Source organism: Tinamus guttatus, unplaced genomic scaffold, assembly GCF_059628265.1.
Source record: "Tinamus guttatus ecotype Peru unplaced genomic scaffold, ASM5962826v1 Tinamus_guttatus_pri_ptg000240l, whole genome shotgun sequence".
NCBI classification, from domain to species: domain Eukaryota; kingdom Metazoa; phylum Chordata; class Aves; order Tinamiformes; family Tinamidae; genus Tinamus; species Tinamus guttatus.
This window is the reverse complement of record NW_028288774.1, coordinates 6631116-6650203: the sequence shown is the minus strand read 5'-3', so window position 1 is coordinate 6650203 and position 19088 is coordinate 6631116. Positions and strand designations below refer to the sequence as shown.

Here is a 19088-nt window from a genome sequence, read left to right as displayed (position 1 = left end):
ATGGAGAAGGATAAAGGTGTCTGAAACACATAGATACACCTCAGTGTGTGCGATGGGAATGGTCCTGCTCAGGGCAAAATCCAGAACAGCTTTGTGTAAAGAGGCAAGGCATAGCTAGAAGCCTGGGGGTACCCAAGGAGAGGGGATTATGATTCTTCTGGGGATGAATATGGAAATTACAAAGATGCTCCAAAAACTGGGATTTCAACGTGTGTATGTTCAGAAAACAAGCCATTGTATGGCCCAAACCTACATATAGATTTGGATGGCCTCCCAGTTTGCTTATGCTGCTGCAGTGCTGATGTGAGGGGTTGTGTGGAAAAGCAGAGAGGTACCAGTTAGTGGGGGAAAAAGACTGGCAGAAAAGTGCTCAGGAGGCCTAGCTGGCTCATGCAGCGCAGCATTGCGCCCCTGCTCCTCTAGGTGCTAATTCTCTCCATAAACTTACAAAAACAACCCCCTGAAAAGGCTTATCCATGCCGAGAACAGAAACTTCATTCAGCGGAAGAAGGAAGCTCAGCTCGGGGAGCTGAATGTTCAGCTCTGCAGGCCCGGCCGTCCCCGTGGGCTAGCGCGTCACCCCGGGCCCAAGGCAGCGCGGGTGGCATGAGCAGGCTGCAGCGCTGCACCCAACGCGCCCGGCAGGACCCTGCGCTGTGAGGCTGTGCAAGGAGGCACCCAACGCGCCCGGTGGGACCCAACGCCCCGGCGGGACCCTGCGCCGCAGGGCCGCACGAGGAGGCAGCTCCCGGGCTGCCTGTGTCGCCTGCACCGTGTGAGGCGGCTGCGCCAAGGCTGTGGTGGCACCATCTGCAAGGCTTCCTGCGAGAGGGCAGCGTGTGGCCCCCAGGAAAAAAAGCCCCTACAGCCCAAGCTGACAAACAGTGATGGGTTTTGTTTGAGATCTCTGGCAGTGGAGGCTTAAAACTGTCTGCTGGAACTGGGAGCTTCATTACCAGAGATGGATCAAGTGCGTTTTTGTCGTCTTGCTCGGACACATGAACGCACTGAGGAAATGTTTCCTGCTACCCAGACTTCTGCAGCTCCGGTGCAGTCTAAATGAGCATTGCCTGGTCCACTGCAGGAGCCAAGAGTGAAATGTCATTGCTCATAATTTGCATTATTTTGTACTTGCAAAATACAGACTTGAGGTCTAGAAATGCCCATGCTACTGGGCCAGGTATTGACTCCTATTCAGCATGCGGTGGGAGGAAACCCTCTCGTGAACTGGACGCCGTGAGGAAATGTGTAGGTTGCGAGTTAGGACTTGCAGGCAGAATAAACCACAGAGGAAGCTGGAGGAAACAGACTGTGAATGCCTAAATTCACAGATGTTATTTACTTCTGAGAACAGCGAGCGATTCTGGCGATCTGCCTGACCTGTTTCAAACCCCATCTTCTAGTTATTCAGGTCTTGCCGTTGTCAAGAGTGGCCTCTGAACACTGATTTTCGGAAATAAAGCCGTGCGTAACCAGCAACTGCTTTCCTCCATCTTTCCAGGGCAACTCGGCTTTCCCGCTCGGCTCGGTCGCAGCCTGACCCGCGCAGCGGCCGAGCGGCCGCTCTCGCAGCCGGTCGCGCCTCCGGGAGGGCAGGAGAGCCTCGGAGCACAGGTAATCAATAGCACCATCTGTCCCCCCGCGCGCGTGCTCCCGCTCTCCCGGGAAAGTGGGCCTCCTTTTCAGAAATAGCGTGAGCTAAAGTATCTCTCAGTTCGCTGGACTTGAAGGTGGAGATATTTAACCAAACCACAAGCTGGCAAACACAACCTCTCTGTTAGGAGAGTTGCACTGAAGTACTGTTGATGGTCCCGTGTGTTAGCAAATATTAGCACTGAGTATCCAGTAACGTGTCTCGTTACGTCTTATGGGTTGTGAGTGGCTGCAGGTCTGAGGGTGCTGTGTGGAGGGGGTACAATGGTCATCACTTAGACTGGCCGCACTTGAGAGCGTTGCAGTCTTGGCTTCATAAATACACACAGGAGCGCCACAGAGGTGAGAGATCCTGTGTTTGACTAACACCGTGCTGACCTCTGACGTTGTTATAAATCATATTTTTATCTTAAATGGATACTGTAAAATATGTTAGACTCAAATTTTAATTTGCATTAATGATATTTTGGAGGTTAAAGCAAATCAAATCCTGACTTAATAATTGATTTTTTTCCAAAGGGAAATCGGAACAATTCCAAACTCTGTAAAGAGTTGATGAAAAACAATCTAGTCCCTCCTCTGCCCTCTGAAGGAGGGATGCAAAGCTGCCTTAGGTTGGGGCTCTATAAGGAAGTGGAAATATTTGTCAGCCTGAATCCCTCTATGAATATGCTGGTAGAGGCAGAAGAAATTTGCAGTCAGTCTTTTAAGGTATGCAGTAAGGATGTTGTTCCTTGGTGAACCCTGCACAGACACAAAGCTGACATAGCACTTGTTTTCAGGGCTTTTGCAGAAGAGCTGGGAAACTGCTCAAGTTTTTGTCACTGGAGATGCCATATTATTTTTGTCACCATCACCTGGTAAACAGTCTGACATACAAGAACCTTTCAAAAAGCAGTAGTGTTTCAGCACTGACCTTCCTAGCCATGTTCCAGAAACATGGTCTTGAGAGCTTTGCAATGTGAAGGCTTTTAAAGGGTCTGAATAACTCCTTAGAGGACTTAGCACTGAGCGTCCCTGGAGCGGGGAATACCACGGGGACACTTCCATGCCAGCCCAGCCTCCCCTTCGGGCATCCCTTGCTTCTCCCGGCACCCTGCTCCTGTGTTCAGAGCTGTCCCCATGTGGCACCGCTGGCCTGCGGTGCTGCCGCAGCAGCAGCCTTGGCAGCGCCCAAGGCACCGGCCCACAGCGAAGATGGCGTTAGTGAAAACCACCGCAGCCACCGGGCAGCAGGACGCGTCTCGGGCGCGGGGAAATGGCTTTGCTCTATCATGGGCAGATAGAGATTCAGAAATCTCTTAAGTGTCCAAGGGCAGACAGCCCTTGGAGCCCATGAGGCACGGCAAAGGCCTTAGCATTGTAGCTACCCCTGCTATAACTATCCGGTGTGGTTTTGCGTGAGCGTGGATGTTTCACGTGCGGAGGAGTGTGCTTTTTACCACGCTGGAAGAAGCAGTTTTGCCCAGAGAGCTGCTGCTTGTAACCCCTGTTCAGCAAAGAGTTTAAGCAGGTGCCCAAATGTGTCGAAGCGGAGCAGTTAGTCCAGAATGGACTTCCTTGTCTCCACCAAAAGCTGAAACACTGCGGCCTGCCGGCGTTACTGGCGCTTTGCACCGGGTGTGCGCTGCATATGTGTCCCTCAGGCTGCAGAAGATGAGGGAGTTGCTGAATAGGCAAGGAAGAGATGCAGGGCGAAAACAGCATCACGTTTTTAGAGGAACAGTGTGCGCAGTTCTTGCTCCCGCAGTGGCTGGTTGTTGGTATCAGCAGTACCTGCTGCTCCGGCGGAGGCAGCATCCCACCACCCAACCCTGCCTGTCGGAGCCAGGACAGGCTCCCTGTTACTCCTTGGCAGCTTCTGCCACGCTACAGTAGGAGCAGACCCGAAATGCAGTGACCGAGCGCCCTCTTCCTCCTGCAGTTAAGAGCTCAGAAACTTCCCTTCTTCAGCCGCCCTGGAGCTCCCTCGCTGCCCTCACTGGGCTGCTCCTCGGCCTCGCCGTGTGTGAGGCTTGTGGAAAGAGAAAAGCAGAAGGGAAGCCAGGTTTGGGTAGCGTGACATGACTCGCACAGTTTTTGACTTAACTTTTAACAAGATCCCTCCTATGTCTTTAATGACCTGAATGTAAAATTTATGGCGTGGAGCGCCCCAGCATCGGAGGGAGCCTCCAGCACACAGGCTGCCTTTTGCGGGATAGGCAGGGAAGTGAAGTCCACCGGGACTCGGGAAGCCTGAATGATGCAGTTATGGTTGGCACTTTGAATATAGGTGTAGCCAACTTCAAAATAAATATTTGCGCTTTAGCTGGAGCGTGCATGTGGGAGGGTGAGAATAGCAGCTATTAGTGTTTCTCAAAATGAATAATTATGAAAATGGTATGCTGGCATAATGGTATTATTGCAAAGAATAAGCAGAGCTCAGCGTAATACATGTGGGGCAGGAGTGTCCCCTGCCCCCTGGCTCCGCGCAGCGCCTGAGGGAAGCCAGGCTGGGGGCAGCTCGGGAAGAGGCAGGAGCGCCCTCCGCGTGGGAAGCACAAGGAAAGCAGCTCTCGGTGGCGTTTTAGCTGCGTGGGAGCCCCGTGGGGACCAGCTCGTAGCCCTGAGCTGGCCATCGCTGAGGTCCCCAGCGGCCGCTTTAACAGTGTCCAATCAACCTCCCAGGAGACACTGGGATACGCTGGTTCCCTGGCCCTGGATTCCTGCACGCTCATTTCAGAAGTGTCTTTCAGCCTCCCCACACCGCGAGGAGCGCAGGCAGAGCAGCTCGTGCAAGGCTTGCCATTCTGGGCTCTGGCTTTGGTGCGCGCAACATTTTCTACTCCTGAGACTCGTCCATCTGCCGGTGCTCCCCGTGGAGCAGACTGGAAAGGCAGAGTAAGAGCAGCCCCTACGGGGAGCTGCGCAGCGCCCCAGTCTCGTTCCCGTCAGCCGCCGGCTCCGCCGTGTCCCTCCGAGCAGGTCCCCGCAGCACGGAAGGGGCCGGCGCCGCAGTGCTGGGACGCGGCCCCCAGAGGCTGCGCAGGGGCCCTGGTCCCCAGCGCCCTCGGCTCGGGGGCGGCGGGTGCAGAGCGACCCGGCACAGCGGCAGGAAGCTCCCGGGAACCCCGGCCTCACGGCACGATTGCACGTTGTGAGATTTTTCCATCTTTACCAATGCGCCTTTTCTGTAAATGATTACTGAGGCACTCTCTAAATCATTCTAGAGTTTTCTCTCTCGCTCTTCTAGAGAAAAAAAAAGTCTCTGGATTATTCCATTTTCTGTCTCTAGACTATTACATTTTTTTGCCTGAATATGGTGAAGCTGACCCTTATATCCTGCTCTGATGGACAGAATCGTTTATTATTTTGGTACCACCTATTGTAGTTTCATTTCTTCAGGCTCCTCACATTCTTCCCTTTAAAAGCGACTCCTTCCTCTGGAGTTTTGTCTTTGTGCTGGGGAAAATTATTCTTTCTGGGAGCTCTTGCTTTTGTTGTTTCTGTGGAACTGTCCTGCTCTGCCCTCTCCTTCTGAGTTTTCTGGGACAGCTCTTCAAAGTATGGCAAGTACTAACAAAACACTTCTTTTTAAAGAAAGATGAGAAATCATTAAAAAAGAGAGAGAAAAGGGGCTGACCCACTTCTTTCTTTGTCTACTTGCTCTGTTTCTCTTCATTGAGAGAGGTGATGAAACAGTTGTGAGCAAAACCATGCAGCTTTTCTTTCCTTACGCTGCTCAAGCTACACGTGTGCCAGGGTGCTGCGCGGGCACGAGCCACGGAGCGGCTCCCATGGCCGGGCGGCCCCGGAGCGGCTCTGCGATGGCCGGTTTGGCTCGCTGGGTTCCCCATGGGGGCAGGACACACAGCTCCATCCCCAGGTCCTCCCTGCCCGGGGGCTCCCTCCCGCGCTCAGTGCCGCTTCCCGCGTTGTCCTGCTGCGGTACCAGGCGGGCGGCGCAAAGCTGCGCAGGGCACTTCTTACCTGGAGGCTGGTTGGAGTCCTCATGTTACACTGTGCGAAGGAAGCGCACGTGCCACTTCAGAGCTGGGAAACAAAGACTTTCCTGCTCGCTGGGGCTGTTCTGGAGCGAGGAGCAGTGGCCGGGGATGCTCCTGTCTCCAGTGAGCGGAATGAGAGGTGCTGAAGGCGGCTCTGCGTTTGGCACAGCACGTTGGGAGGGAGCGATATCCCTGCCTAAACTGGCACAAGCAGCAGTTAACCTGAAAGTTAACCTGTGTGTTCAAAGTGTCCGCACTGGCCTGGTGTTTCAGTGTGGAGCCTGCATAGTTGGAGCAGATGATTTACTGCTCTTCCTCCTTCCCAGGATTAAACGTCAGGATGAGAGTCCTTTGCTCGTATAACACTCTAAAGCACTGTGTAGATTTTCTTATCTGTTGGCATAGAGTGTATTTATAACATATGGTGGAAGTGAAATTGTAAGACTGATAAAAAAGCTTGTTTGCTAAATTAAAATGTAGGTTGCGTGTTGGTGCTGGAGTATGAAGAGCACTTCCAGCGCTCTACGTGCTTGGGGCTGCTTTGCCAGTGGACTGAGTGTTCACTGAGAGGCCCCACAGGATCCCCTCCACCAGGGGCCTTTGCATCAGAAACTGTCTTCTGGGTTCGGTAGAAGTCGCTCTGTTCCTTCTCCCTTCCTTTGCCTTGGGGGAGCGTGGTCACGGTCATCTTTGTTTAGCCAAGTGCCAAACAGTTCCCAAGGTGAAGAATAAGGTGCCCTTATCCCCTGGGACACGTGTCCTTGCGGTGGAACAAGGACCCTGTTGCGTGATGAGCCAAGTCAGTGCAGGGAGGAAAAACCGCGTCCTTGTTGGAGCCATCGGCCTCGCTGTCGCCCTGCAGTCAGGGACCCGGCGTGCGCGCTGGCTGACTCAGGCACTGCGGCCTTTCGTGGGGCTGCGAGACAACGGGGTCGTGTTTTCCACTCTGCTGCGCCCTCCTCTGAGTTTCCCTCTTTCTCCAAGGCCACGCACAGAGGAGCTGGGGCCTCCTGGGAGCCCCGTGCAGCCCTGCTGCCTGCCCAGCCTCCCCGCGCTGCTGCTCTCGGTCTGCCCTGGCGCAGGCTCCTCCAAGGCGCTCGCGCTGAGCAGCCCCGTGTCCGAGATGCGTCACGAAGCCGGGGCAGGTGGCTGGGCCTCTGCGCCGGGCGGCAGCGGGGCCGCAGGTGCCGGGGCTGGGCCAGCTGCCCCAGGGATGGATCCAGCCCTGTCCCATCCGCTCCCCGCTCGGCTCCGAGCTGCAGCCCTGCGCGGGGGACGGGGCAGCTCCACAGGACAGAGGCTTTGTGGCTCTGCGCCTTAAAGCCACTTTGCTAGTCTGGCATTTTCATTACTTGCCTGTATTTAACTTTCCGGAGCAGCTCAGGCCCTGCAAGAGGAGAGAAACGTCCTTCCCTTGCTGCCCTCAGAGAGAGATGGCTTTTGTCCCCTTCTCACCCACCTTAACCTTGGTCCTTTCTGAAGTGTTTTGCGGTGGCTCCCCGCTCCCTTTCCCTTGCTAGGGGATGGGAGAGGTTCACACAAGTGACTGGGTCCGCTCCCTAAGCTGCGGCACTCAAAGCGCTCCGCTCCTTTTGACAACAAAGCTGTTTATCTGTGGTGAAAGGCACAGCCCGCGCGAACTCGCTGCTGTCCTGAAGGCGCCTCGGGTCCCGCAGGAAGCAGGGCCGAAGGTGCCCGCGTGGGTCGGCACCTCCTGCCCGGGGAGAGCGGGCGCCCCAGAGCGCTGCGAGCTGCAGGGCGGCGCAGGAGGTGCCCGTGGCGCTGGCGCCTGCAGCGGGGCGGCCGCCGTGCAGCGCCGCAGCCGCCCTCCCCTCCTTCCCGCGCGGCACCGGCGGCAGCACCTGCTGCGCCCCGCGCGTCACCGCGCGCCGCTATAAAGCGCCGCGACGCAGCCCTTCCCCGCGCGCCCCCCGCACAGGCGCCTCCGCCGCGGAGCGGGCCCCGCGCGGCAACATGTTCTGCTCCGGGGTCCTGGCGGAGCCGAGCAGGAAAGAAGTGGAGCTGCGGGAGGCCGCGTCCCTGCGGCAGCAGCGGCGCATGAAGCAGGCGGTGCAGTTCATTCACAAGGACTCCGCAGACCTCCTCCCTCTGGACGGGCTGAAGAAGCTGGGCACTTCGAAAGATACCGTAAGATTTATTCCGTTTGCTGAAAGGAACCCGAGGCATTGAAGAGGCTGGTGTGTCAGCGTCTGTTTTGTTTTCTTTTTTCCCCCCACCTTGTTCTTAATGTCAGTTTATTGTTGAGGCTATAAGTTTGTTGCTTGTGGAAATGGGCATAAGGAGGAGGCTTTTGTGTATGAAGAAAAGCAGTAGAAATATCATGTTAGGAATCACCAATGCTGCTTTTGGCTAGTTGCATTCAGCTCTAAATGCTTTTTTGTTTTGTTTTTGTTTGCATTGCACAAATGTCAGAAAAGGGGCTGCTGTTTTCAGCACACAATACTCCCGAATCACAGTAAATCAAAATGGCTTCATATAATACATACATACATACATGTATTTCTCTGTGGTGCGTGCATATAATAAATATGCTCAGCACATTCATTAAAGTTCAGTCTAATGCAGTCACTAGTAATTCAAAATATGAATTTACTAAAATTACAATTTGATGACAACTTATGCATTTTTTAACAGAGATACTTGATTCTAGCTTTTAAATATATGCACATGTCATGATCCATGTGATCCTGTAGCTGGTATGTAACATCCTCCATCATGTCCAGGGGCTAGGAGCTTGTCTAAATATTAACGTGCACAAATGTCTGAGCTTTCGCTAATGGCAAATGCCCAAGTGTGATATGAAAAATTCTAGTGGAAAGGAGCAAAACCTAGGAAATATTTTATAGGAAATATGCCCTACGGGGGAAGTCTCCTATCTCCCCCCACCAATTCTTTCACAATTTTGCTGCTGGTGACAAAGAGTAAGTCTCCTTTCTTAAGGTTTGATGTAGATTTAATGAAAAAGGTGATGCTTTTTATTAGTAGCAGGGTCATTTTGTTCTAACACTGTCCTCCTGCTCAGCTGGCTCTGCCCTGGCTCCGTCCACGTGCAATACGTGGGATGAGTTTGGCGTTCTCTGCGTTGCTCACGGCAGTGCTTTTCCACACTGGAGACGTTTTGCATCCCTGGGCCGCAGTGGCTGCTGCGGGAGGGAGGGCCTGGCAGGAGCCGCGCGGACCTTCCCCGCTGCAGCTGCACCCTGTCCAGGTGCAGGGCTCTCCTCCTTGCTGTTCTTTGCACGAGCACAGAGGCCAAATAACCCGCGTGGGTCCCGGACGCGAGCGAGCGGGAGCGCAGGCCCGGGGCGAGCGCCTGCCGGGGCCTTCCCGCCTGCGCCGGCTCCTGCCCTGCCCTGCTGGGAGCACCGGGGCCCTCTCTGTGCTGCAGCACCAGCGCATCCCCACGGCTCCCCGTGCAGGTGGGGCAGCCTTGGGGGTGCAGGGTGCATGTGCCCAGGGAGTCTTTGCAATAACTCGCGCTAGATCTTGGGTGCTTGTCAGCACAGTGCTCCTGCAGCTGCCAACTCTCTCCAAGTCTGGTGTCTATCTGTATAAAATAAGAGCACATTCTCACAGACTTCTGTTCTCTGCAGTGTCGCAGAGCACACTCCACCAGACTTCCAGTTTTCTAGGCAGGGCTCAGAAGCACTTGTGCTTGTTGGTGCTCTTCACGTTCACTAGAGTCTTCATGCACCACGTTTCTGATCTGCCTCTTTTATGTGAAACTTCCCTCGGGCCAGCGAGGTGGAGAGCAAGTCCTTGGTGTGTGCCGAGCGGAGGCAGCAGCTCTGGGCATGGCCATGCCCCAGCTCCCGCTCTGGGGCCGAGTGCTCAGGGAAGGCCCTGTGTATCCCATCGACAAAGCACAGCGCGGAAAATCGTCCTGCTTGGCAGCGCTTCCTCGTGTCAGGACGTATCTCCTGTACCTAGTGCCAAGCAATGCGTGAAAGCCTCCAAGAAGGGCAGAAAGAGGTCCCCTTCCTTCCCAATCACTGAGAACTACCGCACTTACTGCAGCACTGGGCTGGGGCCACACGGAACATAAAGGGGCAGCCCAGGGACCTTGCCCAGGTCTGGCCTTCCCTGGCAGTTAGGGAAGTGCCCCCCAGGTTGTGTGTCCTGGAGCCTGTGGTGAAGAGCGAGCAGAGGGGCTGGACAAGCAGCTCACGGTGCCCCGCGTGGTGCCGCGACCACAAGCTTCACTCCTGACGCTGCCTGTGGCAAGAGCAGAGGGACAGGGTGCGGAGAGGTGAGGGAGAGCAAGGGGAAGGAAAAGCTGCTCTTGCAGGGCCTTGAATAATTTATTTTGCTGCCTCATTGTGCTGAATTTTCTGTTCTCTGCCCTTTTAGCGCGTATCAATCAATATTTCCTGATTTACGGCCCATTTACTTCTGGTCCGAGAGGCCCTGGTTGGCTCTGACGTAGGAGGCTTCACCCTTTGCATCTGCGTGGCAAAGCTGGCAGCCCGGGGGCAGTCACCTTGCAGGGAATACAGGAGCGCGTGGGCACCCGTACGGTCGCTAGCGTCGCCTTAGCGGCTCACGGACACGCGCAGGCGCGCGGCTCCGCACGGCGCAACGCGTGCTGAAAGCAGCACCGAGCAGGGACAGGCACCGTCCCCTCGCGCTACGGAGCGAGGCCTCCAAACAGCCACTCGTGCTGCTCAGGCGGAGGATGGTGGAAGAAGAGGTGGATTTGGCTGAGGGATGGGAAACAGAGAGATCAATGGGTTCTTGCGTGTTAAAACTTCTCCATTCTGCTCAGGTGCAAAGGAGATGACAGACCTGGTGTGAGGCTCTCGGAAGGGAGAGCCCTCCGAGAAACCACTTGGAAGGGTCTTGTTGTTGTGAGGTCCAGCCAAAGCAATGGGAAACCCGGCCCAGGAGACACGTGCTGCGAGTTGCGACTGCTCGTTTATGTGTGAGCTAGCGGGAAACAGAATTGGGTTGAGTTATTTCTGGTTTTGATGGACACAAAAAAGAACTCATTTTAGGCTTCCACTCTTTTTTGGGAGGTGGGGAGAGGGTTGTTTTGTTTTTTGCAAAGTTCTCAGGGATGGAGAGGGGGATATTTTAGGAAAACATTCATGATTGATGTTTATATCGTGCCAGACAATGCCAGGAAATAACTTTTTTTTTTGCATATACAGTGGCATATAGCACTTTGTTCATAAAGCTCTTGAGCGATAGTGCTTGATCATTGCAGGAACTTAAGCAAAAATTTCTTAACAGTGAGAGTGACAGAGGAACAGGCTGCCCAGAGAGGTTGTGGAGTCTCCTTCTCTGGAGATCTTCAGAACCCGCTCGGACGCAGTCCTGTGCCACGTGCTCTAGGTGACCCTGCGTGTGCAGGGGGGTTGGACTAGATGATCTCTAGAGGTCCCTTCCAACCTTAAGCATTCTGTGATTCTATGATCATCTGGGTTGCATTAAGCATTGGTGCCAGCATTACCAGCGTTAGGTACCTGCCGACCTAAACTGAAAGGGACCACTACTGACATAGAGATCTCTCTCCATGGAGAGGTTTTCCTGCTTTTCCTTTCATACACGGTCTGCTTGCAGTTTTTCAGCAAAATGTGCATTTGCAAATGTCCCCTGGCACATTATCTGTTTACCGAAGCACGAATCCATCATTTGAGTCATCTCTGTGACTAACATTCCTTGCTCTGTTACACACAGAAGTCAAGGGAAATACAAGTTAAAGCAAACTAATTCACAGTCTTGGACAGAATGGTGCTGCAGGGAATCATTTCAACTCCATTTTGCTACATTATTTATGTACTGGAGCATGACGTGAGCAACATTTCTCCCCCTGAAGGCAGGAATCGCCGGGGCTTTCACAAGAACAAGCATCAACAAAAGATGGTCCCGTTTCTGGCGGCAGCTCCTGTTTGCTGAATGCTGCTGGATTTTTGTTCTTTCAGTGATGGGTGCCATGTAAGATTCGTAAAACCAGGCCCTCACCACAGTTCAGGCTGTGAGCATCTCTACTTTTCACTTGAGAAACCATAAATGGAGCTGGTTAATATCCTGTAGAACTTGTGGTAAGTTGTGGGGTTTTCTGTGTTTGTTTGTTTGTTTGTTTTATTTTTTTTAAGGTTGAGATCAATGATAAATCACAGTCAAAACAGCAATGATGAGGATGTGGTGACTTGTTCTTCTCTAGCATGTTCTTGGCAAAGAACCTTGGCGTTGCGTTTTGGACCAGGCAGATCAACAGAGCAGCCAGGCTGCCCTGGATTACAGCTGGTCGAAAATTTCTGTCAGTCCCAAACGCAGCTGATAGGGCCTGGATGGAGGCAGTGACCAAACAAGTCAGCTGGGAACTTCATCCATCTATGTCTCCAACTTCTAATGTTTATTTATTTATTTATTTTTAATGTGAGGGATAAACCTTCCAAATGTGTATTGGAACTGCAGGAAAATATTAAGGATAATAAGGATACACCATCCACTGTCAGCAAACCCCATCTGGCTTTTTTGCTCACATGTGTAGCCTTTCTTGTGTTAGCATTTCTGGTTTTGCACGTCTTGCTTCTGCTTCATCTAGGAGAGCACTCATTTCTGAACTGGTTTTCTTCATCTTTCAGTGCAGAATTTGCACCATTAATAGTGAAGCCAGTCTGCCCACTTTTAATCAACCTCAGTAATAGCATTTTCTGTAGTTTAGTCTCACTGATTTTATTGGGAAGAAGGGAGTTCACCTGAGCAGCGTGGTGGTTTGCCTGGTTATTTTTTGCAAGTAGAGGAGGCGGCATAGTGCAGGGTCTGAATTTCCTTCCAGGTGCTGTGAGCACAGGTACATTATCCCCTTTACACAGTACCTGCTCTCAGGAGTGCCAGGCAGGCAGAGCATCTGCAAATGAAAATCAGGATGAAATCTTGTTCCCTTCCAAGTCACAGAAGTAAGAACAGTGAAAAGTGGGGGGGAAATTATGTTCCAGGGACCACTAGTATCTACTGCATCTGCCTGATCTCTTTGGTCACATCTGGTTTGACTATGAGTGTTGTGCCCACAGCAGACTCTGAAGCACCAGTATTGCTTCAGTTATTTTTGGAAGATGCCAGGTTACATTAGTCTCCTGTAAGTGCTGTTATTTAACGTGCTGCGCAGCACATTTCAGAGATGAAGCATTCAGGTCAAGGGTGCCTGCTCAGAGAACGAGAGCCTGGGGTTTTCAGAAGGATCCTAATCCCAATGAAATTCCCTCAGAATTAGGAGGCTTATTGCTTCAGATACCTTTGCAGGTACACAGGAATATTTAATATGAAGGCAAATGCTCGCAAATGAGAAGAAAAGAAGGTTTTGCTGTCGTCCAATTAAAATCATAAGGAAAGGGCAGTGTAACGGGGGAAGCTTAGCCAGGCAGAGGAATAAGCAGATCGTGAGGCAGAGTCATTTCACCCCCAGCAGGGTACATGCATCTGTCCATGACTAATGTCAAACACAAAAAGGCTTTGGGCAAGCTGTCGGTGGTGGTATTGAGCGGGGCATGCGTGTCGCAGAGACAGTGAAAACGACATCAGCAGCAAGGAAAGGACCTGTGAATATGGGGATGCCCGGGCACGTCCTTTCCCCGGGGGACTTTCTCTCTCCTCCTCCTCTCCCATGGCAAGGCTGAGCACCCGGGGCTCACTCCTGCCAGCTGCATTGCTACGTGGAGGCAAGAGAGGCAGAGCAAAAGTCTTATATTAGAGCAGATCCTGGTCTGAAGGCCATGCAGGGTCTGTCGATAAAGAGGATTTCTAGCCATCTTCTTGCAGCTGTGCCTTGGGGGCTGGCCCCCATCGTAGCCTTGTGCACCCCAGCTCGGCCTCCTGGCTTCTGCGCGAGGAGCGTCGCCGGAGGCGGGATGGGCCTCGGCTGCGTCCTGCGTCAGCAGCGCTGGCGACAGCCTCCGCGTGCAGGCCCCACGTCAGGAGGCCCTTCTCATGATCAGCTGGTGCGTGTAGTCGGGAAGGTAATTCGTTACTTCTTCTCAGGTTGTTGCAGAATTCCTGATATTCCTATCAACAGTTTGGGGTGGTTTCAGCTGAAACGGCACCTTTGAGAACCCAGACTTGTTTTGATTCCTATTTAGAAATCAGACGTTGAATCTGAAGTGGGAAAAGCAAAACCATCCTCCAAAGCCTGGTTAACATTGAGGGTTATTTCCTTGCCAATGCAAAGTGGCTCTGTTTGTTTCAACTCAGGTAAGCCAGCACTTAAGCAATAACCAGGCGGCTTAGCCTACGAGGAACACGCTTGGTCAGGAACGAGGCGCAAGCCCCTAATCCTGAGGCGAGCGGGTGCCTGAGGCGGCGCCCGCGTGAGAGCTGCAGGGTCGGGTGGCGGGAGCGCGGCCGTGCTGCCCTCCGCTTGCTTCATCCTCCCGTCTCTTCTGCTTGTCCCTAAAGCAACCGCATAGTATCCTGCAGAGGCGCCTGATGGAAACAAACTTATCAAAACTACGAAGCGGCCGAGGCACCTGGGCTCCCAAGAACGATATCCCCGGTAAGCCGAATCAGACCCAGCCAGGCAGCCCCGGGAGGACGGAGGAGGAGGAGCTCATCGTGGTGAGCTGCCAGGTAACGCTCCCTCCCTCACGTCCAGGGGATTTCTGACAGGCTCGAGCGGTGCGCCCGATTCCCTGGTTTTCCCACTTGGGATGCTAGTGTAATGTGTTATATTAACACAGCCCTTAGTTAGCCACGGACATCTTCAACAAAGACGTTGTTTGGTCAAATCTCTGTTTAGCTGCAGCAGAGAAAGCTGGTTCTAACAACGACGTAGCCACCCGCAGCACTGGAGCAGCCCTGTCCTCCCGCGCACGCCGCGGGGCGCGAGGCAGAGCGGTGGGGGCTGCGCGTGGCCAGGGTGCCGCGCTGCTCGCCCAGGCACGTCCGCGTGCTGCTACCGTCCCTGCTCCGCTATCGGCACAAGGGCTTTCGGACACCCCTCCTGGGGCCGTGGGGAGGGCTGCGTTCGCAGGGTGCGGGCCCGTAACCGAGTCCCTCTCCTTCCTCTCCCGCCATGTGTGGCTTTCTGGCTCCTCACAGTGTGCCGGCAAGGAGCTGAAGGCCGTGGTGGACACCGGCTCGCAGTTCAACCTCATCTCGTCTGCCTGCCTCGACCGGCTGGGGTGAGTGTCTGCTCCCGGCGCTGCATTTCTGTCCTGCGTCCCAGGTCCATCCCGCGGGAGCAGGGAGGCCGGCGGCGCGGGCAGCGCCTCATGCCAGCGCGAGCCTGGCGCATCCTCTCTCTACAACTTGTTTTGCAGCGTGTCCTGGTGCCCTCCGGGCTCATCCCCTCACCTCTGCTTAGGCAAACAAGAATAAATGGAGCTTTCATCTGAGAGAGGAATTATTGCCTCTGACTGTATTGGGCTCTAGTTCAATTTAAAACACAAACTAAAGCTGAAGAATTCATCAGTACTACTGTATCAGTGCAAAATAGCTCATGGAAAGTAGATAGGAGAAGTTACTGTACTTGAGATATCCCTTCTTCCTCTTTGGGGATGCAACAGGGTTTTTAAGTCAGCGCTTCCTCTGACAACGGCCGCTGGTAGGCGCGAGCCGCGCGCTGCCCTGGCTGCGAGGCACCGACACAAAAATGCCCCCGTGAGGGAAGTCCAGGCGGAGCGGTGCTGCTCCCGCTGCCCTGCGCTAGACAAACTGTAGATTAGCGACTTCTCAAGTCTTGAGGAAGCGTAGGAAAGGATTCTCTGGATAAAGAGAAGCAGCGAGTTGTTAAGTACAATCCAAGTTCTGCTTTGTGCACGGTCTGATCCTTGCACAAACCCCAAGGCCATACCTTGGAAGTCTGTTGCAATCCAAGGTGGATTATCTGCTGCTGACCGTAGCCAGATCACCGCAGATAACTCACCGGGAAAGCAGGGATCAGCAGGGAATAGGGGCAGGCCAGGGGCCCAGAGCACACAGGACCCATCAGATGCAGTTTGCCCCTTCCCAGATGGGCGGCACGTGGGCAGTTTCCGTTTTCACTGTGCAGGTTATCGGAGCACCTCAAGGCCTTCAGCAGCGACGAGGAGAGGGTTTCGCTGCCGCACGACGTGCGGGCGATCGGCCGGGTGGACGGGCTGGTGCTGGCGCTGGGAGCCGTGTCCGTGGAGTGCGCCGCCCTCGTCGTGGGTAAGCGCGGCCGGTCCGGGCAGGGGAGAAGCTGCTCGCAGGAGCCGGCTGCCCCACCAGGCTCCTTCCCCCTCCTGCTCTGGCTGCCTTGTCCCCTCCAGGGCAGCTCAGTCCCTGTGTAAACTGCTCAGTGTTTAGCAGGCAGCCATCTGGGAAGGGGGGCAATGCTTGCAAAGAGCACCAGGGATCTTTTGCATGTACAAGTCTGAATACACGTGTTTTTCAGAAGACAATGAGAAACCCTTTTCCTTGGGGCTGCAGACGCTGAAGTCTCTGAAGGTGAGGAGGTTCCTGCGCCAGGGCATTTACCAGGGCCACTGCAGATTGCAGTTTTCTCTCTTACATGAAGGGCTTTGTTATTTACAGTGTATCATCAACATGGAGAAGCAGCACCTGGTCCTGGGGCAGGCCGGCAGGGCAGAGATCCCTTTTGCGGAGGGCGACGCGGCGGCGGCGGCCGAGCGGTGAGTCCTTCGCAACGCGGAGCCGAGCGGGCCAAACCGGGAGCCTTCCCGCCAGCCTGCGCGGTCCGGCGTCCTCCGCGCTGCCGCTTTCTCTGCAGCCACCACGGGAGAGCAAAGGCAGCTGTTTGCAGGAGCGGCCTCGGGGAAGTGCCTCTGAACAGGCCTTTGCTTGAGCCGTGGGCAAGACCCCGCGTGGGCCAGCGCCGCCTGCGCCGTCGCCTTTGAAACGCGACGTGGGAGCCCTGCGGCTCTGCCACGGCTGCACTCCTGCAGCAGCATTTCTTGCTGCTGCTGCTCCTGCCTTCGAGGCCGTTTATTCCTCCTCATACCAAACTCCTACTAAAAGAAATGTCTTTTTTTTTTTTCCATCCTATTTCAGTGCTTCGGAGGCATAAGGAGAAATCGAAATGCCCCTAAACGAGAGCTTGATATCAAAGACCCTCTGTGCAGCTGTTCCAGAGGAAACAACAATGTGCTGCTTTGGAAACACTTAAACTAGGCTACAGCTTGAGTTTAGCTAAATGAAATCCTCTTCAGTAGCCAGTAACTTAGAGATATTGTCATGTATATCTATGGGTTTTGAGAAACAAACGTGTGCTTATTTTCTGGACTTTTCTATATAGCGCCCTCTTTATTATGAACACTCAGACAAACCTTACGAATTTCTTCTGATAAGAAAAACACTTTTTCTAATGGTCTCCTCTGAGTAGTTGTATTCAGCTGTGATCAGCAGCTATCAGGATGAAATTTTTATTAATGATTTTTCCAGAAGCTAAGAATTTGTACTCACTTAATTGGTACTGCCACCCTCCCATGGCCGTTAGCAGGCAGTTACTTGTAGCAACGTAACCGGGCTGATGCCACCCGCGGGTTTCAGTTCCTGCTCTTTGCCACAGCACTGCTGCCGTATCCCGAGGGCTGCAGCTGTGGCTCCGTGCAGAGCGGCGGCTCCGTGCGGAGCGGCAGCCACAGCGTTATCCGGGGCTGAGCTGTGCCTCAGTGGTGCGGGAGCAGCCCCACAGAGAGCACAAAATTTTACAGGGCAGAAAGCAAGAGATGCAGAGCTTTCGAGGCCTGTCGTGAAGCAATGCCATATTTTTATATCTTGTTACAAGTTGCCCGGGATCTGTAAGTACAAGATGGACCTTGCTCACCCTCAGGACGAGTGGGAGGCTTTGCCAAGAGCAGTGTTTTCTGCTGCGTTTCTGCCCTGTGGCAGCGGGTTTCCACTTGGCCTGCAGCTCCCTTGAGGACCAGAGCAGTTGCAACCCTGCAGCTCTGTGCAGTTGGAGCTAATGGGAATTGATTCCCACCAACTCATACAGTGGCACCTTTAAAATCCGGAATAACATCTGGGTGCTGTGCGGCAGCTCTGCCCCGGGGAGCTTTGCCAGGGCCCGTGCCCAGGACTGCAGCCCTCGCGGCTGCTTAGCCAGAGCACTGGGGCTTCCAGTCCCGGCCAGTAACACCCCGTGCAGCTGCCTCCCGCCTCCGTCGGCTTCACAGCCAGAGCTCGACCTCCCGCTGTGGGTTTGAGCCCTTTTCCAGTATTGGGTATTACTAGCAGACCTGGAGTATCCGTATTTTGAGCTATTTTCTATTTTGGTGATATGTTCCAGTGCTTTCTCTACATACAGTATTTTATATATCATAGCTATATACACACAGAGTTGGGCTGCCTACGGCATCCCATGAATTTGTCGTGGAAATATATTACTAAATATGAAATATATTTGATTATTTTATATGCTATGAGTTTGGTATTTTGGCACTTCATTCTTTCTGTGCTTGTTGTTGTGCTGAGTATCAAATTAAATCTAAATAAAGTTTAATCGTTATTGCTGTTTATTTGCTTGCATCCTGCACATGCCAATTACTTGTTTGCAGCGAGCTCTTGGAGTTCATTTTCACCAGCGCCCTGACTGGCCTCTGCGGAGCTTTTGCGTCTGCCGGCGGTTGCCTTTGCACCGTGAGGAGAGCGGCAGCTTCAGCTCGGCGCCCGCGCGGGACGAGGGGTGAAACGGGCGCAGGGCCTCCCCACCGCGCTCAGGCCGAGCCGTGGGCCGCGCGTGCCGCGCTCTGCCGCCACCACCGCGTCTCACTGCGGCCGCGTTTCAAAGCCAGGGCTGCCCCTGGGGCAACCCGCTGCGCATCAGCTCTCCATAAAGCAGCTGGCCTTGCACAGAAAGAAGAGTACAGCAAATAGAATATACACTTGGTGTTATCTCTGCGGAAGATGGGAGCTCCCAGGGCTGCCTGGGCCCTGCAGCTGCTCCCTTCCTCCACAAACACATCCGATGGAGCAGAGTGCTACCAGCCATTTAATAACAGCCAAACACACACGCTGTATCATGGAGAGCGCGCAGAAGCTCGAGGGCAGGTAGGTGCCATCTGAGAAACAGCAGGCTGCTTCAGCTATTAATTTAGAGAGAAAAAAAATGCAGTTCGGAATGAATCACTGGTCATGCCTTGATCCAAGAGACCTTTCAGAATACCTGACTGCAATGTGAAGTCCAGCCCCAGTGCCTTGCAGCCTCTGTTACCCTGGGCCCGTGAGGATCAGGGCATCAGGATAATGATGGGGATTTTTTTCAGGGGCCCTTCCTGGTACTCAATGGGGCAGGGAAGCAGTTGGCTCTGCGCAGTGCCCTGCCAGGCTACTGCCTCCCCAGCTTGAAAGAGGGAATTTGCAGATTTTTAAGCTCCTTTTACTCACAGAGAGTTTCTCTACTGAAAACACTACATTGCCTCTCAATTTAGGCTCCAGGGACATTTTTTAGGATTGACTTTTCAGGCAAGCAGTAGAGAAAGATAGGATTTTGTTCCTCCAGAA

At 53.7% G+C, this 19088-nt stretch overlaps 1 protein-coding gene across 1 annotated transcript; it reads left to right on the top strand.

Annotated features, from left to right (window-relative positions):
• The first annotated feature begins 7613 nt into the window (after positions 1 to 7613).
• NRIP3 (nuclear receptor interacting protein 3) lies at positions 7614 to 17023 on the top strand. Its single transcript, XM_088525763.1, has 7 exons — positions 7614 to 7787; positions 14058 to 14228; positions 14700 to 14782; positions 15652 to 15791; positions 16018 to 16070; positions 16158 to 16255; positions 16635 to 17023. Exons 1-7 carry the CDS (start codon positions 7614 to 7616, stop codon positions 16648 to 16650), a joined length of 735 nt encoding a protein of 244 aa, XP_088381889.1. The 3' UTR covers positions 16651 to 17023.
• Positions 17024 to 19088: the final 2065 nt, after the last annotated feature.